At 43.6% G+C, this 19471-nt stretch overlaps 1 protein-coding gene across 2 annotated transcripts in view; it reads right to left on the reverse strand.

Moving 5' to 3' along the window:
* Window positions 1-513: 513 nt before the first annotated feature.
* Window positions 514-19471, reverse strand: part of CDADC1 (cytidine and dCMP deaminase domain containing 1) — a 39942-nt gene continuing 20984 nt past the window's right edge. Inside the window, exons 6-9 of one of the 2 annotated variants that reach the window (XM_073662717.1) lie at window positions 17155-17330; window positions 16377-16555; window positions 2385-2445; window positions 514-2284 (exon numbers count right to left, since the gene is read on the reverse strand). In XM_073662717.1, the coding sequence (XP_073518818.1) occupies window positions 2426-2445; window positions 16377-16555; window positions 17155-17330 (375 nt within the window). In that variant the 3' untranslated portion in view covers window positions 514-2284; window positions 2385-2425. Of the gene's footprint in view, window positions 2285-2384; window positions 2446-16365; window positions 16556-17154; window positions 17331-19471 lie in introns of both variants that reach the window. The other variant, XM_073662711.1, reaches the window with a different exon arrangement.

Consider the following 19471-nt stretch of genomic DNA (forward strand, 5'->3'; position numbering starts at 1 on the left):
TTGTCGGCTATAAGGAACAAAAAATTGTGCTTGATATTGTGTTATCCCTTTATGGTGTTAGTTTTCAACATTTGTTGAAATGTTTTGCATATTTTGTCATGGGTAGTCAAATTTTGCCTAATTTCTTCTTTTTGCTATGTGTGTCTTTAGGTTAAAACATGGCAAAGACCAAGCCAAATTTATAACCAGATGTCAGGATCTTATTATTCTAAGAGAGAAGTCAGGGAAAAGCCAAAAAGAGGGAGCTATGGAATTCACCTGTTCTCAGAGTCAAGTGTCACGTACAGTACAGACCAAAAGTTTGGACACACCTTCTCATTTAAACATTTTTCTGTATTTTCATGACTATGAAAATTGTACATTCACACTGAAGGCATCAAAACTATGAATTGACACATGTATATATTTTCAGTTGTTTCACACTTTTTTGTTAAGTATATAATTCCACATGTGTTAATTCATAGTTTTGATGCCTTCAGTGTGAATGTATAATTTTCATAGTCATGAAAATACAGAAAATTTTTTAAATGAGAAGGTGTGTCCAAACTTTTGGTCTGTACTGTATATTAAAGAAAGAAAAATAAGGTTATGGAACAGCTGACAAACCTAGAAGTGGGCGACCACGGAAAACTTCCTCCAAAGTTGATCACATTATTAAGAAAAAGTCAGTATCTGATGTCCAAGTGCTGTACAGATTTTGCACGAAATGAACAAAGAATATGGGGTCAAAGTGAGTCGCCAAACTGTGGTTCAACGGCTAAGAGCAGTAGGGTTGAATGCACGATTTCCAGTCAAGAAGCCTTTCATCCCTGCAAAGAACCGGAAGGTCCGACTTGAGTTTGCCAAAGAACACAGCCAATGGAAAGAGACAGATTGGTCTAAGGTGTTGTGGTCGGATGAATCCAAGTTCAATCTGTTTGGTAGTGATGGCAACAACTATATATACACCGCCCAATTTGAAAACATAATGATGTAAGATACCAAACACCTACAGTGAAACATGGTGGTGGCAATGTCATGGTTTGGGGCTGCTTTTCTGCATCTGTCATTGGCCCTCTGCATAGAATTGATGGAAATATGAATGCTACCTTGTACAAGGATATACTGGAGAATGTAATGCTGCCACAAGGTAAAACCAAAGTAGGCAGGGGATGGAAATTCCAGCAAGACAATGATCCTAAGCACACATCCAATTTAGTCAAAAATTGGTTAGCAAAAAAAAATATTCACCTGTTGCAATGGCCAGGCCAATCACCTGATGTAAACCCTATAGAGCACCTTTGGGATGAGTTAGGGCGACGAGTTGGGGCCCGTACCCAGAGCAATAAAGATGAATTTTTGCAAATGGAATGGAGCAAGATCCCTTAAGATGTCTTGAATTCCCGAGTGACTCCAATGCCCCGTTGGGGCGGTGCAGTAATTAAAGCAAGAGGTTACGGTACAAAATACTAAGTTATGGCATTGTAAACAATGAATTACTCTCTATGTTGTGATTAATAAATTGTATATGCAAAAAGTTTGGCAGTCAGTTTTCTATACTTAAATGACCAGACCTATATTCAAAGCATTTTGGTTAAAATTAAGGTCTTGCATGATGACAACTTCATGCACTTCAATTCATCACCAGGGAAATGGCATCACAACAACCAGACAGATGTAATCACACTTTTAAAAAATATGCAAAACTTTTGGTTGCCACTGTATTCTGAATTACTGGATGATCACAAGTAAAAAAAAAATGCAAAATGTAAGTGTAGAGATTGTTCACGGTGTCAGATTAAAACCATATGCCCATCCATTATTACATAAAATATTCTTATGAGTAAAAAAAATAATTAAAGCATCTCCCGTTTTACATCTAGTCATGTGAGGTTATGTGGTTCTTTACCAGAATTTCACAATTATCCGGGATTTGATTGCATTAACAACGCTATATATTGTAATGACTTTTGTGCTGCTCCCATAACTTATTACTGGAAAGTCACTTGCTTTCTTTGTAGATCTTCATGGACCTACGTCCACACGTGTCTTAAACTCAGAGCTGCATCCATAAGTGAGCGGCCGTACAGACAGCACCTTAATTAATGATCTGGTTAGCAAAAAAAATAAATAGAAATTTCTTTCCTTCTTAAAATAGAAACGTTTCTGCAATAAATAAAATCTTTTCTAAAATAAACCGTCAAATCGCAGGAAATGAAAGACCAGGTTTACGAGCTCTTCCCATAGCAAATCCTTTTGTTCGCGAAGCCTAAATCATCCTCATCATTCCTCTTCAGATCTCCATCTACAAAATGAATTGAGAGATAAAACAGGAGCAGAGAGGGAGGCCAATGTTATTATATCACAGCGTGGCCCACTGTGCCGCCATAGGATAACATACTCACTTTCTGCAGCTATTGAAGTCGATGTGTTATTAGGACTCGTCCTATAAGGATTTTGTTGCCACTGATTGGAAAAAAAAAATGTAAAAACATTAATAACCACTTATGGGTAACAAATATAGTCTAATATAATCTCGCACAGATCACCAATTTCTATGACTTCTGCATGTTCCAAACTGATGGACCTGTATACGGGGATATCAATCCATCACAAGTCCCATAGATGTCCGACAACCAGAACTATTATTATCAACTGCAATAAGTTCCAAACCGAAAACTGTATGCTTTCTGCATAGCTCGGTCCTTTCTGTTTTCTGTCGAAAGCGTACCCCACACTGACGATTCCACATGTGGCGGAAATTTTAGCTCCTGAGCCCCAATGCAAAGGTTCCAACTAGAACCCCATTATTTTCTTTTAATTCCACTTCGCTTTACAGACATTATCGGCATTTGTCCCCATTGGGTCTTACAATCTAGATTCCACATCAGTATGTTTTTTTTTGTGTGGGAGGAAACTAGAGACCCCGGAGCAAACCTACACAAACACGGGGAGAACATACAAACTCCTTGCAGATGTTGTCCTCGGAGTAATCTGAACCCAGGAACCCAGCGCTGCAAGTCTATAGTGCTAACCACTGAGCCACCGTGCTGCTTAAAGGTGGTATATCACAGGTTAATTCAAATAAATTATCATGGGTCACTAAAAAAAACCTGTCTTTTTCATGTAGGACAAAGGGACCATTTGGGGTAACCTTGGATTCAGCGCCCGAATGCGATTGCAACCCCAGCACCTATTATTGCTGCACCTTTACACATCTTCATGTAAAGTAAACTGCTGTATTGCAATAAAATAGCCAGCAATAGAGAACCAGAATAGGGGGCCAATTTCTGCACAGATACAATACAAGATGAAATGAGCGTGAATGAAGTATGTAATCCAGAAAAAAAAGCATGTAAGTGGGTGTTAAGTGGATGTTGGTCGGTGTGAAAGTAAATCCAGCTTTCCAGGTTTAAAGGGGTTGTCCACCACTCAGACAACCTCTTCTCAATTACTGTGTTCCTCACTTGTAAAATAATAGCAGCTATACTCCCCTCCGTCACTGTTCCAACGGTGTCTGTACTGGCTCTCCCGGAGCTTGTGTGACATTGTTAAGTCAGGTGATCCCTGTGGCCAATCAGTGAACACTTCGCTCTCCCCTCATCCAGACAAATCAGGTACTCCGGAGGAAGTGGGAGAGCAGCGGCAGGGCTCACTCCGAATGTCAGTTATATCTGAAGGAAAGGAAAAGTGAAGTGGCTGCTGAGTGGACGCAGGGATCACCTGACATAATGTCACACAAGCTCTGAGAGAACCAGTTCAGACACCGCTGGAATGACACATGCACCAGAGGTAAGTAAAAGTGTTATTATTTCACTTGGTGGAAACATACGGACTGAGAAGGGGTAGTCCTTTTAATTTATATTTTTGAGTGTAGCCAAGAAGCAATTCTTTAGCTATGAACAGTGCGACTACTTATATGTTCACATGTCTAACCGCTGCTACAATATAATTCCTCCAAACTACAGACATGAGCTGAAGGGAAACAAGAACACTTGGAGTCCTCGTTCTAGTGATTAGTGGGTCTCAACAATTGAACATTTAGGACATGTGCATATAGAGTATCTGAGTTTTCCTTAGTGGGTCCACTTAAAAAAAATAATTACTGAAAAATCACTTAAAAAATGCTTGAAAGATTCTTCCAATTAGTTTTTATTGTAAAACCACTTTGCAGTTGCTGTTCTTATGTTCAATCTTGTGAGCATTTTTTTTTGCTCCAGGTTGTGTAAAATGATTGGCGGTATAAAGAAAGAAAAAGTGCATGTCAGCTATTGATGGGATCTGCGCAAAACTAGGCACTGTCCAATCAAAAGGCAGCAAAAAGCGCTTCAAAAAAAAAAAACTCATCCAAGACTGTTTAAAACCTTTTCAGGAAATGCAAAACTCTTACAAAAAACTTCCCATAGATCGAGTTTCTTGAACTGATTTCCACTAGAACATTTGTCATTTTTGATTGCATGGAAGAAAAAAAAGAGAAGCAGTGTAAACTTGGCCTTATTGTGTATTCTGTACTATAGTGTAGATAGTGGATACATGGATTGTGGGAAAACCTCTTTGAATCTTCTTTCAGCAGTCAATGGTTATGTCCACAAGAGGGCGTCATTCTACTGAATGCTAGTGATGATCAAAATGATGTGGAGTTAAGTGCTTCATGAAGCAATAAAAAGAAACCCAAAAAGACAAAAACACACAGCAAGTCACTGACATTGTATTGCATATGTTAGTTCTTTTTGGAGGTTTTTGTAGAGCGCTTCTTCAGTTGGGTTATAGGAGAATCCATCTGAAAAAGACGTTGTGTGCACATAGCCTTAGACTTCGATTCAGATCAGAAGGGAATTTCCGTAAGCGCTTAATATACATAGAATCATAGAATGGTAGAGTTGGAAGGGACCTCCTGGGTCATCTGGTCCAACCCCCTGCTCAAAGCAGGATTCACTAAATCATCTCAGACAGATGTCTGTCCAGCCTCTGTTTGAAGACGTCCATTGAAGGGGAACTCGCCACCTCTCGTGGCAGCCTGTTCCACTCATTAATCACCCTAACTGTCAAAAAGTTTTTTCTAATATCTAATCTGTGTCTCCTCCCATTTAGTTTCATCCCATTGCTTCTAGTCTTTCCTTGTGCAATAGAATACTGCAGCGACTGAACCCTTGTAAGACGGGGGTTCAGGTTTGCCCTCTGTACCTAGTATCCATGTGTATAGCTGATCCATGAACACCTGACATATTTCCAACTAACCAAAGCTACCCACTGGCTATGAAGGAGATGCATGGGAGCAAATGAATGAACACAAAACAGATCACAGTATGACCAAGGCTTTATGGCCTCTGTTCTTTCCAAAATCCATCTTCGGCAGAATTCACTCCAAAATCTACTTGAAAGAACAGTTGCCGATAGCAGCCAATCAGATTCAAGGTCTAATTTCTGAACGGCCTTTTCGAAAATGAAAGAAGCAAGCTGATTGGTAACTCCTTTGCACTGGTTTGAATAAAACTCGGCATGTTTCTATAAACCATCTCTCTGTGTCTGAGGGTCGGAGACAAACGCTGAATATTGAATAGATTCCTGTTGTAGCACAGTGCATTCTAATAACATGGAGGCTTATTAGTAGCATGTTCGCAGTAAATGGGTCATTGATCACACAGTATTGATGAGAGGAATCAATGCACAATCACTAAATAATTAGGTCTCAAAAATAACCAGATTTGCTGTCACCGTCATTGACTTAGGACAGACAACCACCCTTCCGCCTAAGAAGTCATGCAGCCAGCGCCTCATTACTGAGGGCCGCCTACAGCAATATCTCTGCCGGCATCATGTATGTGTTACTGCATCACTGATCGGCTAAATGAGACATTACTAAGAGTGCGGAGAAGGAGTCTGCTCCAGCGCCATGTCAGTAGTCCATGGCCACTGGAACCTCCTCTTACCGGCGTCATCCCAGGCGTCTCTCCTGATGAAACCGCTTACAATTTACCTTAGTTTGTTCATGCTTCTTTTATGTTAATATAGGTCTATTAATACTAGAGTTACAGCACATATGTCAAACTCTGGCCCGCAGGGGCAGTATATTTTCCCACAATGCCGGGCAGGTCCCTCGAGTATATTTGGCCCACAACGCTGGTCGGGGGCCGGCATCGCACTTTCCACTAGATCAGCATCCTGGATGCCAATACAGTTGAAAGCAATGATGGAGGAGGGAGTGTCAGCTGATGATCCCTCATCCATCATTCCCCCTCTGCGTCTGACATCTCAGAGCAGCGGTGTGATGACGTCATTACAATGTTACCACAGTACCGAGATGTGCAGAGGATCTGAAGACACCACGAAGAGACCTGAGCAGCGAGGGAATGGGCAGAGGTAAGTATTTTTTTTTTTTTTTTTATATGGGGCACTCTGTGGGGCCCGCTGTTCTGTCTGGAGGACTATGTGGGGCCCATTATACTGTATGGAGGACTATGTGGGGCCCATTATACTGTATGGAGCACTTTTTGTGGCGATTATACTATTTGGAGGACTATGTGGGGCCCATTATACTGTATGGAGGACTATGTGGGGCCCATTATACTGTATGGAGCACTTTTTGTGGCGATTATACTATTTGGAGGACTCTGTGGGGCCCATTATACTGTATGGAGGACTATGTGGGGCCCATTATACTATATGGAGCACTTTTTGTGGCGATTATACTATTTGGAGGACTATGTGGGGCCCATTATACTGTATGGAGGACTATGTGGGGCCCACTATACTGTATGGAGGACTATGTGGGGCCCATTATACTGTATGGAGCAATTTTTGTTGCAATTACACTGTATGGAGGACTATGTGGGGCCCATTATACTGTATGGAGCAATTTTTGTTGCAATTACACAGTATGGAGGACTATGTGGGGCCCATTATACTGTATGGAGGACTATGTGGGGCCCATAATACTCTATGGAGGACTATGTGGTGGCCCATTATACTGTATGAAGGACTATGTGGGGCCCATTATACTGTATGGAGAACTATGTGGGGCCCATTATACTGTATGGAGGGCTGTGTGGGGATTACAGTTGGAGAATCATAGTGTGATGGGGTCATCATACCGTGCGTGTGGAGGATACTGTGGGGGTATCTTATGGTGTTTGGGGGGCACTTTTGTTGACATTATACTTTATTATCTGTATTAGTCAAGGCTTTTATCCTTTGTTATTACATATTTAAATTAGGCCATTGGGCCATATGCTTTTTACTGCTCTTACATAGAATAAAATATTGGAATAAAATAGTATGTTAAGTTCTATTAATTAAAATGTACTTTGTTCATGGGAAAAACCCTTAAGTTTGTTTCCATATGAAAAAGTTCATAATTATATTTGATAACGAAAAACGTCCTCAATTGTAGACTTTTTTTTCAATAAATATGAAGGTTGGCCTGCGACTTTGTCCAAGCTTTTAATTTTGGCCCTCTGTGTATTTGAGTTTGACATTCCTGAGTTACAGTATACAGACATTATACACTCCTCCATATAGAAATTGCATCACCAAGCATGAAAAGTTGTAGAATTTTTGAAATCACAGGCTTGATAGGCATGTTAATGGTATGCTAATAATTAAAAAATGGAAACAATATTTTCAAATCATCTCGATTTATTCAGCATCGAGTATGATCGACATGCACAGAGATACATGCGCTCACACACCTTTGGATATACTACTGGTTCGGTCACCGAATCAATGTAACACTGAGCTGTTAGTGTACCTAGAATGAAGACTAGAGGGGTCCGGCTACCGTACATTATGCCACCTCACACCATAATCCCGGGAGTAGGACCGGTGTGGTGTTCAATCATGAAGGCCTCTTCATGCCGTTGCTTATGTGGTCTCCAGCCCAATCTTTGGCTCACATTGCGTCCAAGACAAAAGCGGGAGTGACTGCTGGAGAGGATAGATCTCCATTCCAGCCTCCATTGCTGTCTTGCTCTGCACCATGGAAGCCTTTGAGACCGGTGGCACAAGTCAAAGGAACACATTTAGCCGGACATCTAGCTCGTTGTGCAATGTTGTGCAAATGCCTTCTGATGGTTAGTGTAGACACTAGTTGATGCCTTAGGCTTAGTATGTAACATCCAATTTCACTGGCAGTACAAAATGGATCAATTGTGGAACCAGTGGTGCGGCTGTGACGCTCTCAGCCCTCCCCTGGGAAGTGGGCTACTCGGAGCCGGGTCAGTGTAGGTGTCTCTGGGTTGGAGTCGTGGCCCGGACCCAGTCCATGCCCAGGGCGGTCACCTAAAAGATTTAATGGGCTTTTAGAGTTGAGTGGTATTTTAAGACTACGCCACCTACGGTTTCCGGTGATAGACACCATCGCCGCTTCAGTCCACTGAGGCCGGTGTTACAGGCAGCTGAGATGGAATGGCTCCCCGCAGGCTGAGCAGGCCTCAGGGCAGTGTGAGGAAGGATGGTGGGTGCAGTGCCGCGCAGAAAATAACAGGCTGAAGCAGGGTGTGAAGTCATCCAGGGTTTTTACTCACATTCAGATGAACTTTAGCCGCAAAGCTTCCCTCTGCTCCTCGCGGCGTATTGCGGCCACCGGGAAGGGGGTCCAGCACTTTCCAGATAGATCAGGAGCACCTGTCGAGAACCCTCTGGTGTGTGTTCCTCTCCTTGGTGAGTTCTCCCACTAAGTCTTCACTTGACTGTTTGTGTGGTTAGAACTAGGTGTAAGGCCGGGTCCCACTGGATGAACGCAGGTAGAGAGATACAGGTGGCGTATGCCGCTCCGTCCGTATCCCTCCTGGGATCCACTAAGCCTCCGGGCTTTTCTGACTGAGACGTGAAGTAGCAAAGTCAGATATCGGGGGCCGGTCACCCCTCTTGCAGAAGGAGTCCCTGTGACTAAGCCAGAGTAAGAAATACAGGTGGCGTATGCCGCTCCGTCCGTATCCCCCTGGGATCCTTTTGACTGTGGAGCTTGTCTCCTCTACTCCCCTCCAGGCCTTCTTAGGTCAAGACCTTGACCGGGTAGAGGCAGTGGTTAATTCTGACCAGCTCCTCATCTCAAGGCCAGAGAACGAGGACCGTGTATCTTCAATAGGCTGCAGACTCTAGCAGAGGACCACAATCAGAGATGAAGATCACAATCGAAGGACCTTGAACCTAAGATGGCCGTAGATTAAATATGAAAGAATAAGTGTTTCCTAAAAGTGTGTCCTCCACCCTCACCCACTACATGGTTCCCCTCCATCTCCTATATCCCGGGCCGGGGCAGCACGCTAGTGCATTTAGGCCCCCTACAGGACAGTAGTGGTGTAGTGTTGAGTGGTGAAGTAGGGTCCCAAGAAGTGCTCCATCCTTACCTGGAAGAGGAGATACCACACCTCTACTGAGGTGCAGTACCCCTGTGGCGACTGAACCCTCAGGGGCGCCACACGGCCACATATCCAAAGTGTCCCAGGAGCTGTATTTCAACCCAACAACACCACGCCGCATGTTGCTTGAACTACTGTGAGCAGCCTGCGAGGCCTAAATGTGCTACCATGGCCTGCAGGGTTTCCAGACTTTGTCTCCCATTGAGCAAATATGGGACACGTTGGTCGGATATTGCAAAGTGAACAGTCAGCAACGGATCTTGATGATTTGCTGCCCAAGAAGTGCATTCAGTGTGGCAGAATATTCTTTAGACAACCATTAATAACCTCATGGATAGCAGACAAGGAGTGTAAGTGCGGGGAGTTCTGCGGATGATGCTTGTACTCAATCCAAAATAAAATCAAGGCGTTTTGAAAATTTTGCTTCCATTTTTTCATAATTTACATATCATTAACATGTCTATCCATCCCATGATTTCCAGAACTCCATGACTTTTCCTTCTTGGTGTTGCAATTTTAATACTGAAGGCTGTAGGAGTCTCATATCGAATTTTGCTGTATTTATAAATTATTAAAATGTACAACATCATAAATATGATCTACTGTATTATAATTTACAATGTGACAGATAAAGTAAAATAAAAATCAGTTGGTACAGGAGGAAGCATATACCATTAGGGCCGGTGTGAAGGTGACTGACGTATAGTTCACCAGTGTTATTTTTTACAGTCCGGCCAGATTGTATTAAACCACCAGATTGGAAATGACTCGTCGTCTACATACTGCCAGCAGGTATCAGTTACAGGGTCCATAGTCCATCCTTGTTGTTAAACACAAGTAATATTAAGCTTTCAATTTCCAACCTCTGTAGTCGTGTTATTTTCTCTCATTAATTTCCCGATTCCCTTGCTCCAGCTCACCATGCAACCTTAGAAAACCTGTTGTCTACAAGATCGTTCAGCTGACAAGTATTCCTCCAGGTCTTCCCATATACAGTCATGGCCGAAAGTGTTGGCACCCTTGAAATTTCAGAAAATGAAGTGTTTCTCCGAGAAAGTTATTGCAATTACACATTTTGTTATACACATGTTTATTTCCTTTGTGTGTATTGGAACACAAAAAAAAAACAGAGAAAAAGGCAAATTGGACATAATTTCACACCAAACCCCAAAAATGGGCCGGACAAAATTGTTGGCACCTTTCCAAAATTGTGGGTAAACAACTTGGTTTCAAGCATGTGATGATCGTTTAAACTACAGGAGGCAAGTAACAGGTGTCGGCAATATGAAAATCACACCTGAAACTATATTAAAAGGAGAGAAGTTTACTCAAACTTTGCTTTGTGTGTGCAACACTAAGCACGGAGAACAGAAAGAGGAGAGGAGGACTGTCTGAGGAATTCAGAACCCAAATTGTTGAACATTATCAACAATCTCAAGGTTACAAGTCCATCTCCAGAGATCTTGATGTTTTTGGTGCGCAACATAATCAAGAAGTTTACATGACACTGTAGCTAATCTCCCTGGACGTGGATAGCAGAGAAAAACCGATGAAAGGTTGCAACGCAGGATAGGCCAGATTGTGGATAAGCAGCCCCCCAATCAAGTTCCAATAAAAACCAAGCTGTCCTGCAGGTTCAGGGTGCATCAGTGTCAGCATGAACTATCCGTCAACATTTGAATGAAATGGCACGCTATAGCAGGATGCCCAGGAGAACCCCACGTGTGACACAGAGACATAAAAAAGCTAGACTGCAGTTTGCCAAAATGTACATGAGTAAGCGGTAAAGGGTCTTGCGGACAGACAAGACCAAGATAGAGCTTTTAGGTAAAGCACATCATTCTACTGTTTAATGAAAACGGAATGCGGCCTACAAAGAAAAGAACACAGTACCTACAGTCAAATATGGTGGAGGCTCAAAGATGTTTTGGGGTTGTTTTGCGGCCTCTGGCCCTTGGTGCCTTGACAGTGTACAAGGCATCATGAAATCTAAAGATTACCATAGGATTTTGGGTCGAAATGTAAAGTCCAGTGTCATGGACATGGACTGGGTTTGCGTCATGGGTCTTCCAGCAGGACAATGACCCCAAACATACTTCAAGAAGCACCCAGAAATGGATAGAAACAAATGCTGGGGAGTTCTGAAGTGGCCAGCAATGAGTCTGGATCTAAATCCCATTGAACTCCTTGTGGAGAGATTTTAAAATTGCTGTTGGGAGAAGGCGCCCTTCAAATAGGAGAGACCTGGAGCAGTTTGCAAAAGAAGAGAGCTCCAAAATTCCAGTTGAGAGGTGTGAGAAGCTTGTTGATGGTTACATGAAGCGACTTATTCCAAAGGGTGTGCAACCAAATATTAAGTTGAGGGTGCAAACAATTTTGTCTGGCCCATTTTTGGGGTTTTGTGAGAAATTATGTCCAATTTGCCTTTTTTTTTCCCTCAGTTTTTTTGTGTTGTTCCAATACACACAAAGGAAATAAACATGTCTATAACAAAACATGTGGTGTAATTCCCATAGTTTTCTGGGAGAAATTCTTAATTTTCTGGAACAATTTTAAGGGTGCCAACACTTTCGGCCATGACTTTATACGCATGCTTGGCATGAATATGCTTTCAACAGGTGAAAAGGTGAAGAAGCCTGTCCTGTCAAAATATCTAGTTTTCTGCAAACATTTGTCTAATGTATATGGGCACCTTTGAGAAGGAAAACATGATTTTTACCTATGTTAGTGGTTACCTTTAGTTAATAAAACAGCCCAAAGTTTTGAGCTGCAGTCTTAATTCATTCATTTTCAGATCCTTTGATATGCAGGTTGCAACCTAATCCAAGTTTCAGATCTCTCTCTTGTGGGAGTGTCTCTCCCTGTAATACATGCTGGATATGAGATGTGTGTATTCAGGGTACAGCTGTCTTTACTTGCTTTGCTGTATCAGCAGAGATTTAATACTGCACATATTTCCACTCCATGTGCTTGCCTCATTATCTATAGTTTTCTCTGCCTTTCCTTTATGTACTTTCTCCCCTCTCCTCCGCAGATCTATGTACAACCCCTTTTCTCCTACTATTAACAGGACTGTGGAGTCAGTACGCCAAACCACCGACTCAGACTCCTCAATTTCCCTGACTTACGACTAACTCCATGACTCCACAGCCCTGACTCCCTACTGAGCAAGTACATAAAGTGCAGCACAGATTCATCTCAACTAAAAGCTGAGATCCTTAGACCAGGAACAGAACAGACATTTATAGGACATTTCATAACTTTTCCTAACTCCTATGAAAAAATTTACAGCACATCCTACACTGTACTACTGTACCCAATTTATTATATATTTTAGGAGCCTAAGTTGGTCCATTTTATACCAACTCCAATTACAACTCCACAGCCCTGACTACTAACACTGAGAAGAGGGAGGGGCAGAGCAGGGAGACTGTAGAAACCAGGAACTCTGACAGATTACAAAAACATTTTTATAAGATCACCCAGATAGATAAAGGACCATCCAGGGGGAGACAAAAAGGCAGTACTATTGTGCCATTACTACAAAGTAAACAGGTTGTCAAGATTACCTGTACCATCCCCACATATAGGCTAAGGCTAAGTGCCCACGATGCAGAAATGTTCTGGATTTTTTCTGCATCTCCCCTGGCAGGAAAAACGAATGCGGATTGTACATGCGGATTTTACATGCGTTTTTCCTGCCAGGTAGAAGCGTTTGTCAAGTGTTTTGCATGCATTTCTGCATACGGGTTATCAAGCGCTTTTCCAAGTGATTTTAGCATCATTTAGAAAGTGCCTGACAACTTGGTCACACTATATAAATCCATACAATCGGCATGGATTCATATACTGTGACCAAGTTATGATGTTGCAAATGCAGCATTAATAGTAAAAAAAAGAATAAAATGGTGAAAAGTAAAAAAAAAACATTATACTCACCTTCTGATGGCCCCCGGTCTCCTTATCCGGTGTCTTCGGCAGCTCACGGTGGTGTAAAAGGTCCTTCCATGACGTCATTTAGTCAAGTGACAGGTCATGCGACCGCCGAAATCAGCAGTCGTGTGACCTGTCACATGACTAAATGACGTCATGGAAGGTCCTTTTACACCACCGCGAGCCGCCGAAGACACCGGACGCACCGTACAGGAGACAGGGGGCCATCAGAAGGTAAGTATAATTTTTTTTTATTTTAATTCTTTTTTAACTACAGGTACTACGGGTACCATCCGCGCATTGAATTGCTTAATATCTTAATATATAGTACAGCACTATATGTACTATATCTTAATATATAGTACATGTAGTCATGAGGATATTATGCGATTCAATGTAAGTCAATGGCGACAATTACGCAGCGTTTCCGCAAAATTAATGGACATGCTGCGGATTTTTCCACAATGATAATCCGCAGCGGAAATTTCCGCAGCACGTGCACAGCACATGCGGATTATCATTGGGGACCATGGGGCACGTGTTACCAAGCGTTTTTGCTGGGGAAATTCCGCGGCAAAAACGCTTGAAAAACGCATAGTGGGCAAACAGTTAGCAAGGATACAATAATATATGTACCCTCACCACAATGAAATAGATTGAGAGGAAGGATCACCTGTGATTTCATAACACATGGGGACACTGTGTGACAGGACCAGCTAGGGCAGGGGTCTCAAACTCAGCTGGGCATATGGGCCGCACACATAAAAACATTTAATTTGGGGGGCCGCATTATTTGCATGACAAAATGACATTTTTAGTGATAGCATTTTATTTTCTATACACCTTTTGAACTGGTCCTCATCTTGCAGGCATGGTCTCCCCTCCAGGTCCCCCATACTGCAGACATGGTCTCCCATCCAGGTCCCCCATACTGCAGACATGGTCTCCCATCCAGGTCCCCCATACTGCAGACATGGTCTCCCATCCAGGTCCCCCATACTGCAGACATGGTCTCCCATCCAGGTCCCCCATACTGCAGACATGGTCTCCCATCCAGGTCCCCCATACTGCAGACATGGTCTCCCATCCAGGTCCCCCATACTGCAGACATGGTCTCCCATCCAGGTCCCCCATACTGCAGACATGGTCTCCCATCCAGGTCCCCCATACTGCAGACATGGTCTCCCATCCAGGTCCCCCATACTGCAGACATGGTCTCCATATTGCAGACATGGTCCCCCATATTGCAGACATGGTCCCCCATCCAGGTCCCCCATATAGCAGATATGGTCCCCATATTGCAGACATGGTCTCCCATCCAGGTCCCCCATACTGCAGACATGGTCCCCCATATTGCAGACATGGTCCCCCATCCAGGTCCCCCATATTGCAGACATGGTCCCCCATATTGCAGACATGGTCTTCCATCCAGGTCCCCCATATTACAGACATGGTGCCCCATTTGCAGACATGGTCACCCATCCAGGTCCCCCATATTGCAGACATGGTCCCCCATCCAGGTCCCCCATATTACAGACATGGTCCCCCATCCTGGTCCTTATCTTGCAGACATGTCCCCCATCCAGGTTCCCCCCATACTGCAGTCAGGGTCCCCGTCCCCCCATACTGCGGTCAGGGTCCCCGTCCCCCCATACTGCGCACAGTGCCCCCCTGTGCTGTATTTCACATGACAGAGAAAAAAAAAAAAAAAAAAAAGATTCTCACCAGTCCTCCGTTCCCTCGGCGTCCTTTATGCACCTGTGGCCTGCAGGCACAGACCCCGTAACGATCGCGGCTCTTTCCAGCAGCCGCCGACATCAGCGCTGTAGCACAGTGTATTGCCGCACAGAGACCGGCTCTCTGCACAGCAATACCAGTGCCAGCCGCCGGCCTATCAGAGGCCAGCAGCTGACATCTGTGTCCCAGCGCAGCGGCGTATGACGTCACTGCCATGCGCAGATGTCAGCTGCTGGCCTCTGATAGGCCGGCGGCTGACACTGGTATTGCTGTGCAGAGAGCCGGTCTCTGCGCGGCAATACACTGCGCTACAGCGCTGATGTCGGCGGCGGCTGGAGAGAGCCGCGATCGTTACGGGGTCTGTGCCTGCGGGCTGCAAGAAGCAGCCGGAGGGGCCGCATGCGGCCCGCGTGTTTGAGACCCCTGAGCTAGGGAGACAGTACTACCTACACAATGCTGCAGCCTAAGGGCTGCCGAAGCCCAAGTCAGTCCAAGGGAAGAAAAAAAAAATTGCAGCATGCATAAGTTACATCCGATTATCAGATCGCACTCGGCCATTAAGGTCTATGGCTCCGTATAAAAATTCGAGATTGGTCCGATTTTCACAGACTGACAGAATGGAGTAGATGGAGAATTTTTTTTTCATTTCCCACATCTAAGAAAATCGGATCACACTCCGATCAAAGTTTGAACAGAGTGTGATTAGCAGAATAGGCCTGATTTTCTTGGATGAGACCCTAATCTTAATGATGTTCTGTTATCCCTCACAAATAGCACTCGACCAGTGATATGCTGGCCACATCGCTGTCATGCAGATGTTTGACATTCACATGGCTTAAAGCATCACTCCAGCGTTTTGTTTTCAGCTCTGGAGTGGCGCTTTAAATGTAAGCCCCCTGCCCCCAATCTTATACTCCCCTTCCGGCAGTTTCACCTCTTACTGACGCCGCTCCGGTCCCGTAACTTCTGACTGGCCGGAAGTCAGAAGTTACGTCACAAGCTCTCAATACAAGTCTATGGGAGCCACAACGAGGGCAGAAGGAGGCTCTCAAAGACTTGTACTGAAAAGTCCTCCGACATGCTCCAGGCAAGCAAGTCACTTTTCACCGGAGACGGACCAGAGCGATGCTGGAAAGGGACGACAGGCGACTATGAGGACAGGGGGCAGGGGACTTACATTTAAAGCACCACTCCAGCAGTGCAATATGAAAAAATGCTGGAGTGGTGCTTCAAGTGCATATTTTTTAAATAATGATAATCCATAGAAGGGAACACCATTCATGTAGATGGCTGGATAAGAGACATGTATTAATCCCAAGCAGATACATTAAAACCGTACATATTAATGAATCCTTACACTATATTTACCCACTCCCCGGAGCTCAGAGAATGTCATGTAGGATATATCAGCCTTCTTTTTACCACTGTCCACATCTCCGGTATAGATCTGCTTGATGCCAGATCCTTTAATCAGGGGAACACACTCGTCACATGGGCATTTGGTCACAAAGATCATAGTTTGTTCATCAGGTTTGATTTCCTGGCACCTGCAATAGTAATATGATAAAATGGCAATTCACAGCCGGACCCTTCATCTCGGATTAGTTTCCAGTATTAGAAATGGACAAAAGCCTCCCGTTGGCATAGATAGATATTAAAATGGTTAATTTCTTTATAAGTTTGGGAGGTGTTCGCCTGTTCTGGCCATAACTCTTCCTCTGCACACTCTGTTGTAGACGGAATAGACATTGCTGTGTCCGGAAAGGATTTTTCCAGGATTCTTTATGATTGGGCAAAGAATATTCTTCTAGAGCTCTCTGCTGCTCTTGTGGTCCTTGCCAGCTTCTGAAGTGATGACATCCTGTCCAACAGTCACCTGACCGCTGCAGCCAATCACTGATCTCAGCAATCACCGGCTTAGGACAGTGAATAGCTGCAGTGGTATGGTGACTGATGGATGGGACGTCATCACCTCCAGTACCAGAGTTTTCAATATTCCAATATATGTACCAGCCCATTTCAGTAGCTGTTTATATAAAAAGTGGTGTATATACCGTATACAACAAAGACTTATGCTGCAGTCCGATGTATGAAATGCCAAGTGACTGTTCGATAATGTAGGGGTGTGTAATAGAAAAAACATTACCTGAATGTTATTGCGTTCTGTTCTGCATGGATAATATATCGAAATTTCCTGATTTCTCTATCTTTCTGGTTGTCATCCATGTGAGGAAAATCAGCATATTCTGAACCCACAGGGAAAGCATTATATCCACATCCAACGAAGTACATGGTCCCAGTCCCATCACAATCAAATGAGCCCTGAAACCAGATTACTAAGAGTCAGGGAATTTTATAGAAAGTCTATATTAACATCAAAGTCCTGACTGCTAAAAAAGGAGACTACATAGAATTATTTCACATAATTGCATCTTAAAAAGATTAAAATAAGCAAATTACCAGGTCCAGATGGCAAACACATCCATTTTATACCAGAATTAAATAGCACCTGTCACCAGGTTTTTGCTCCGTCATCTGAGAGCAGCATAATGTACGGGCAGAGACCCTGATTCCAGCGATGTGTCACTTACTGAGCTGCTTGCTGTCATTTTAATAAAAGCACTGTTTAATCAACAGATGATCACTAGGGGACTAGTAAACATGCCGCCATGTAGTCCTCCATATTTTTAAGCTCTGTATAACCCCACCTCCACCGCTGATTGGCAGCTTTCTGCCTATGCACAGTGTACACAGAAAGCTTCCAGTCAGTAGTGTGGGCGGGGCTATGCAGGGGTTAGCATTCAGAGAACAGCTAGATCTGTAGCAGAAAAAACAGAGATTTTATCAAAACTGCAGCAACCAGCCTAGTAAGCAACATCACTGGAATCAGGGTCTCTGCCCCTACATCATGCTGCTCTCAGATTGGGTAGCAAAAACCTTGTGACAGATTCCATTTAAGGCCATTATTTTTGGCAGTACATTTCATCTTTAATTTAACAAATGATTTAGAGACATGATGATGTCCAAGTTACTAATTAAATCTAATGGCACAGATATTTTATCAACTCTTAGGTGAAAAAACAGGTAAAAAACAAATACATCTCAAAGAAAGAGTTTTTGGAAAACGATATATTGATGTCAGGAATCCACTCTCTCTCGCTCTGTTTTTTATGCCTTTTCTCTGACAACTGCTTCAATGTTTTATAGGCATTATCCTCCAAGGGGTGGTCCGGGCTTGATACAAATGTATGCAGTCACTCTGTGTGACTGCAGACTGCTGAATTATTACACTGCACCCCGCTGTCACAACTCAGCAGTCTGCAATTATATGTGATAACTCTGGAACGCTTCAACGGATCCCACTGATTCTGAGAGGTTTTTTTCGTGACATATTGTACTTTATGTTAGTGGTAAATTTAGGTCGATATATTTTGCGTTTATTTGTGAAAATATCAGAATTTGGGAGAAAAATTCCCAATTTTCAATCTTTACATTCTTAAAGGGAACCTGTCATGTCCCCTCAATACCAGGCAGCATTCACATATGGTTAAACTCCCTGCCTAACCAGCCCTGTATAACGTAATTCAGTTAAATAAATGCTTTAAAAAGCATTTATATTGTCCCCGTTTCCTATTCTACAGAGGGCTTTGACTAGTCGATAGGGTGTTAGTTGCCCCAGACTAGTCAGTTCTCTTTCCATGTTATCACGCCCCTGTGGGCATGATAACATCATTTGCAGTAGCGGCGTCATCACCAGCTCACCCAAATCCACTCATTACGGCAGCGTCACTGCGTCTATGAAGCTGGGTGTACGCTTCCCGGCTTCAGAGGTGCACTGCGTATGACCACAAGTTCAAAAGATGGGTTAACAAGGGTTAATAGGTCAAAATGGACCGCACAATATATTGGGAAATTTCTCCCGAAAGAGGTGATGTCCCATATGTCATCAAAAATTACTGTTAGGCCAATTCATCTACGGCTGCAGTGACTATTTTGTAACATCCACGCCAGGCTTTATTCTGGAGAATTGCAAATATGCCAGTTTAGAGCCCATACATAGTGTAGCGCCCCCATATATTGTAGCGCCCCCATACATTGTGCTCCCATATATTGTATCCCCCCCATACAGTGTAGTGCCCCCATATGTTGTAGCTCCCCCATACATTGTGCCCCCATGCAGTGTAGCACCCCCATATATTGTACCCAGCTTGCGCTTCTGTTGACACGCACCCCGTATGTTGTTAAAAGCTTTGTCCCCACTACAATAATGCCAAACATGTGGCCGCTTACTGCGGTTTAGGCACAGTAGGGCTCAGAAGGAGGAGACATTTAAATTTGGGAGCGCAGATTTCACTGGATTTCATTTGAGGGGGCGGGAGCTGACGCTTTTCCAGAGTCTTTGTTCTACCAGTAATGTAGGAACCCCCTATATTTCCAGAGACAGATGACGGACCTGAGCGGAG

The sequence above is a fragment of the Phyllobates terribilis genome, unplaced genomic scaffold (genome assembly GCF_046119375.1).
Source record: "Phyllobates terribilis strain yellow unplaced genomic scaffold, ASM4611937v1 Scaffold_2__4_contigs__length_985480577, whole genome shotgun sequence".
Classification (NCBI taxonomy): domain Eukaryota; kingdom Metazoa; phylum Chordata; class Amphibia; order Anura; family Dendrobatidae; genus Phyllobates; species Phyllobates terribilis.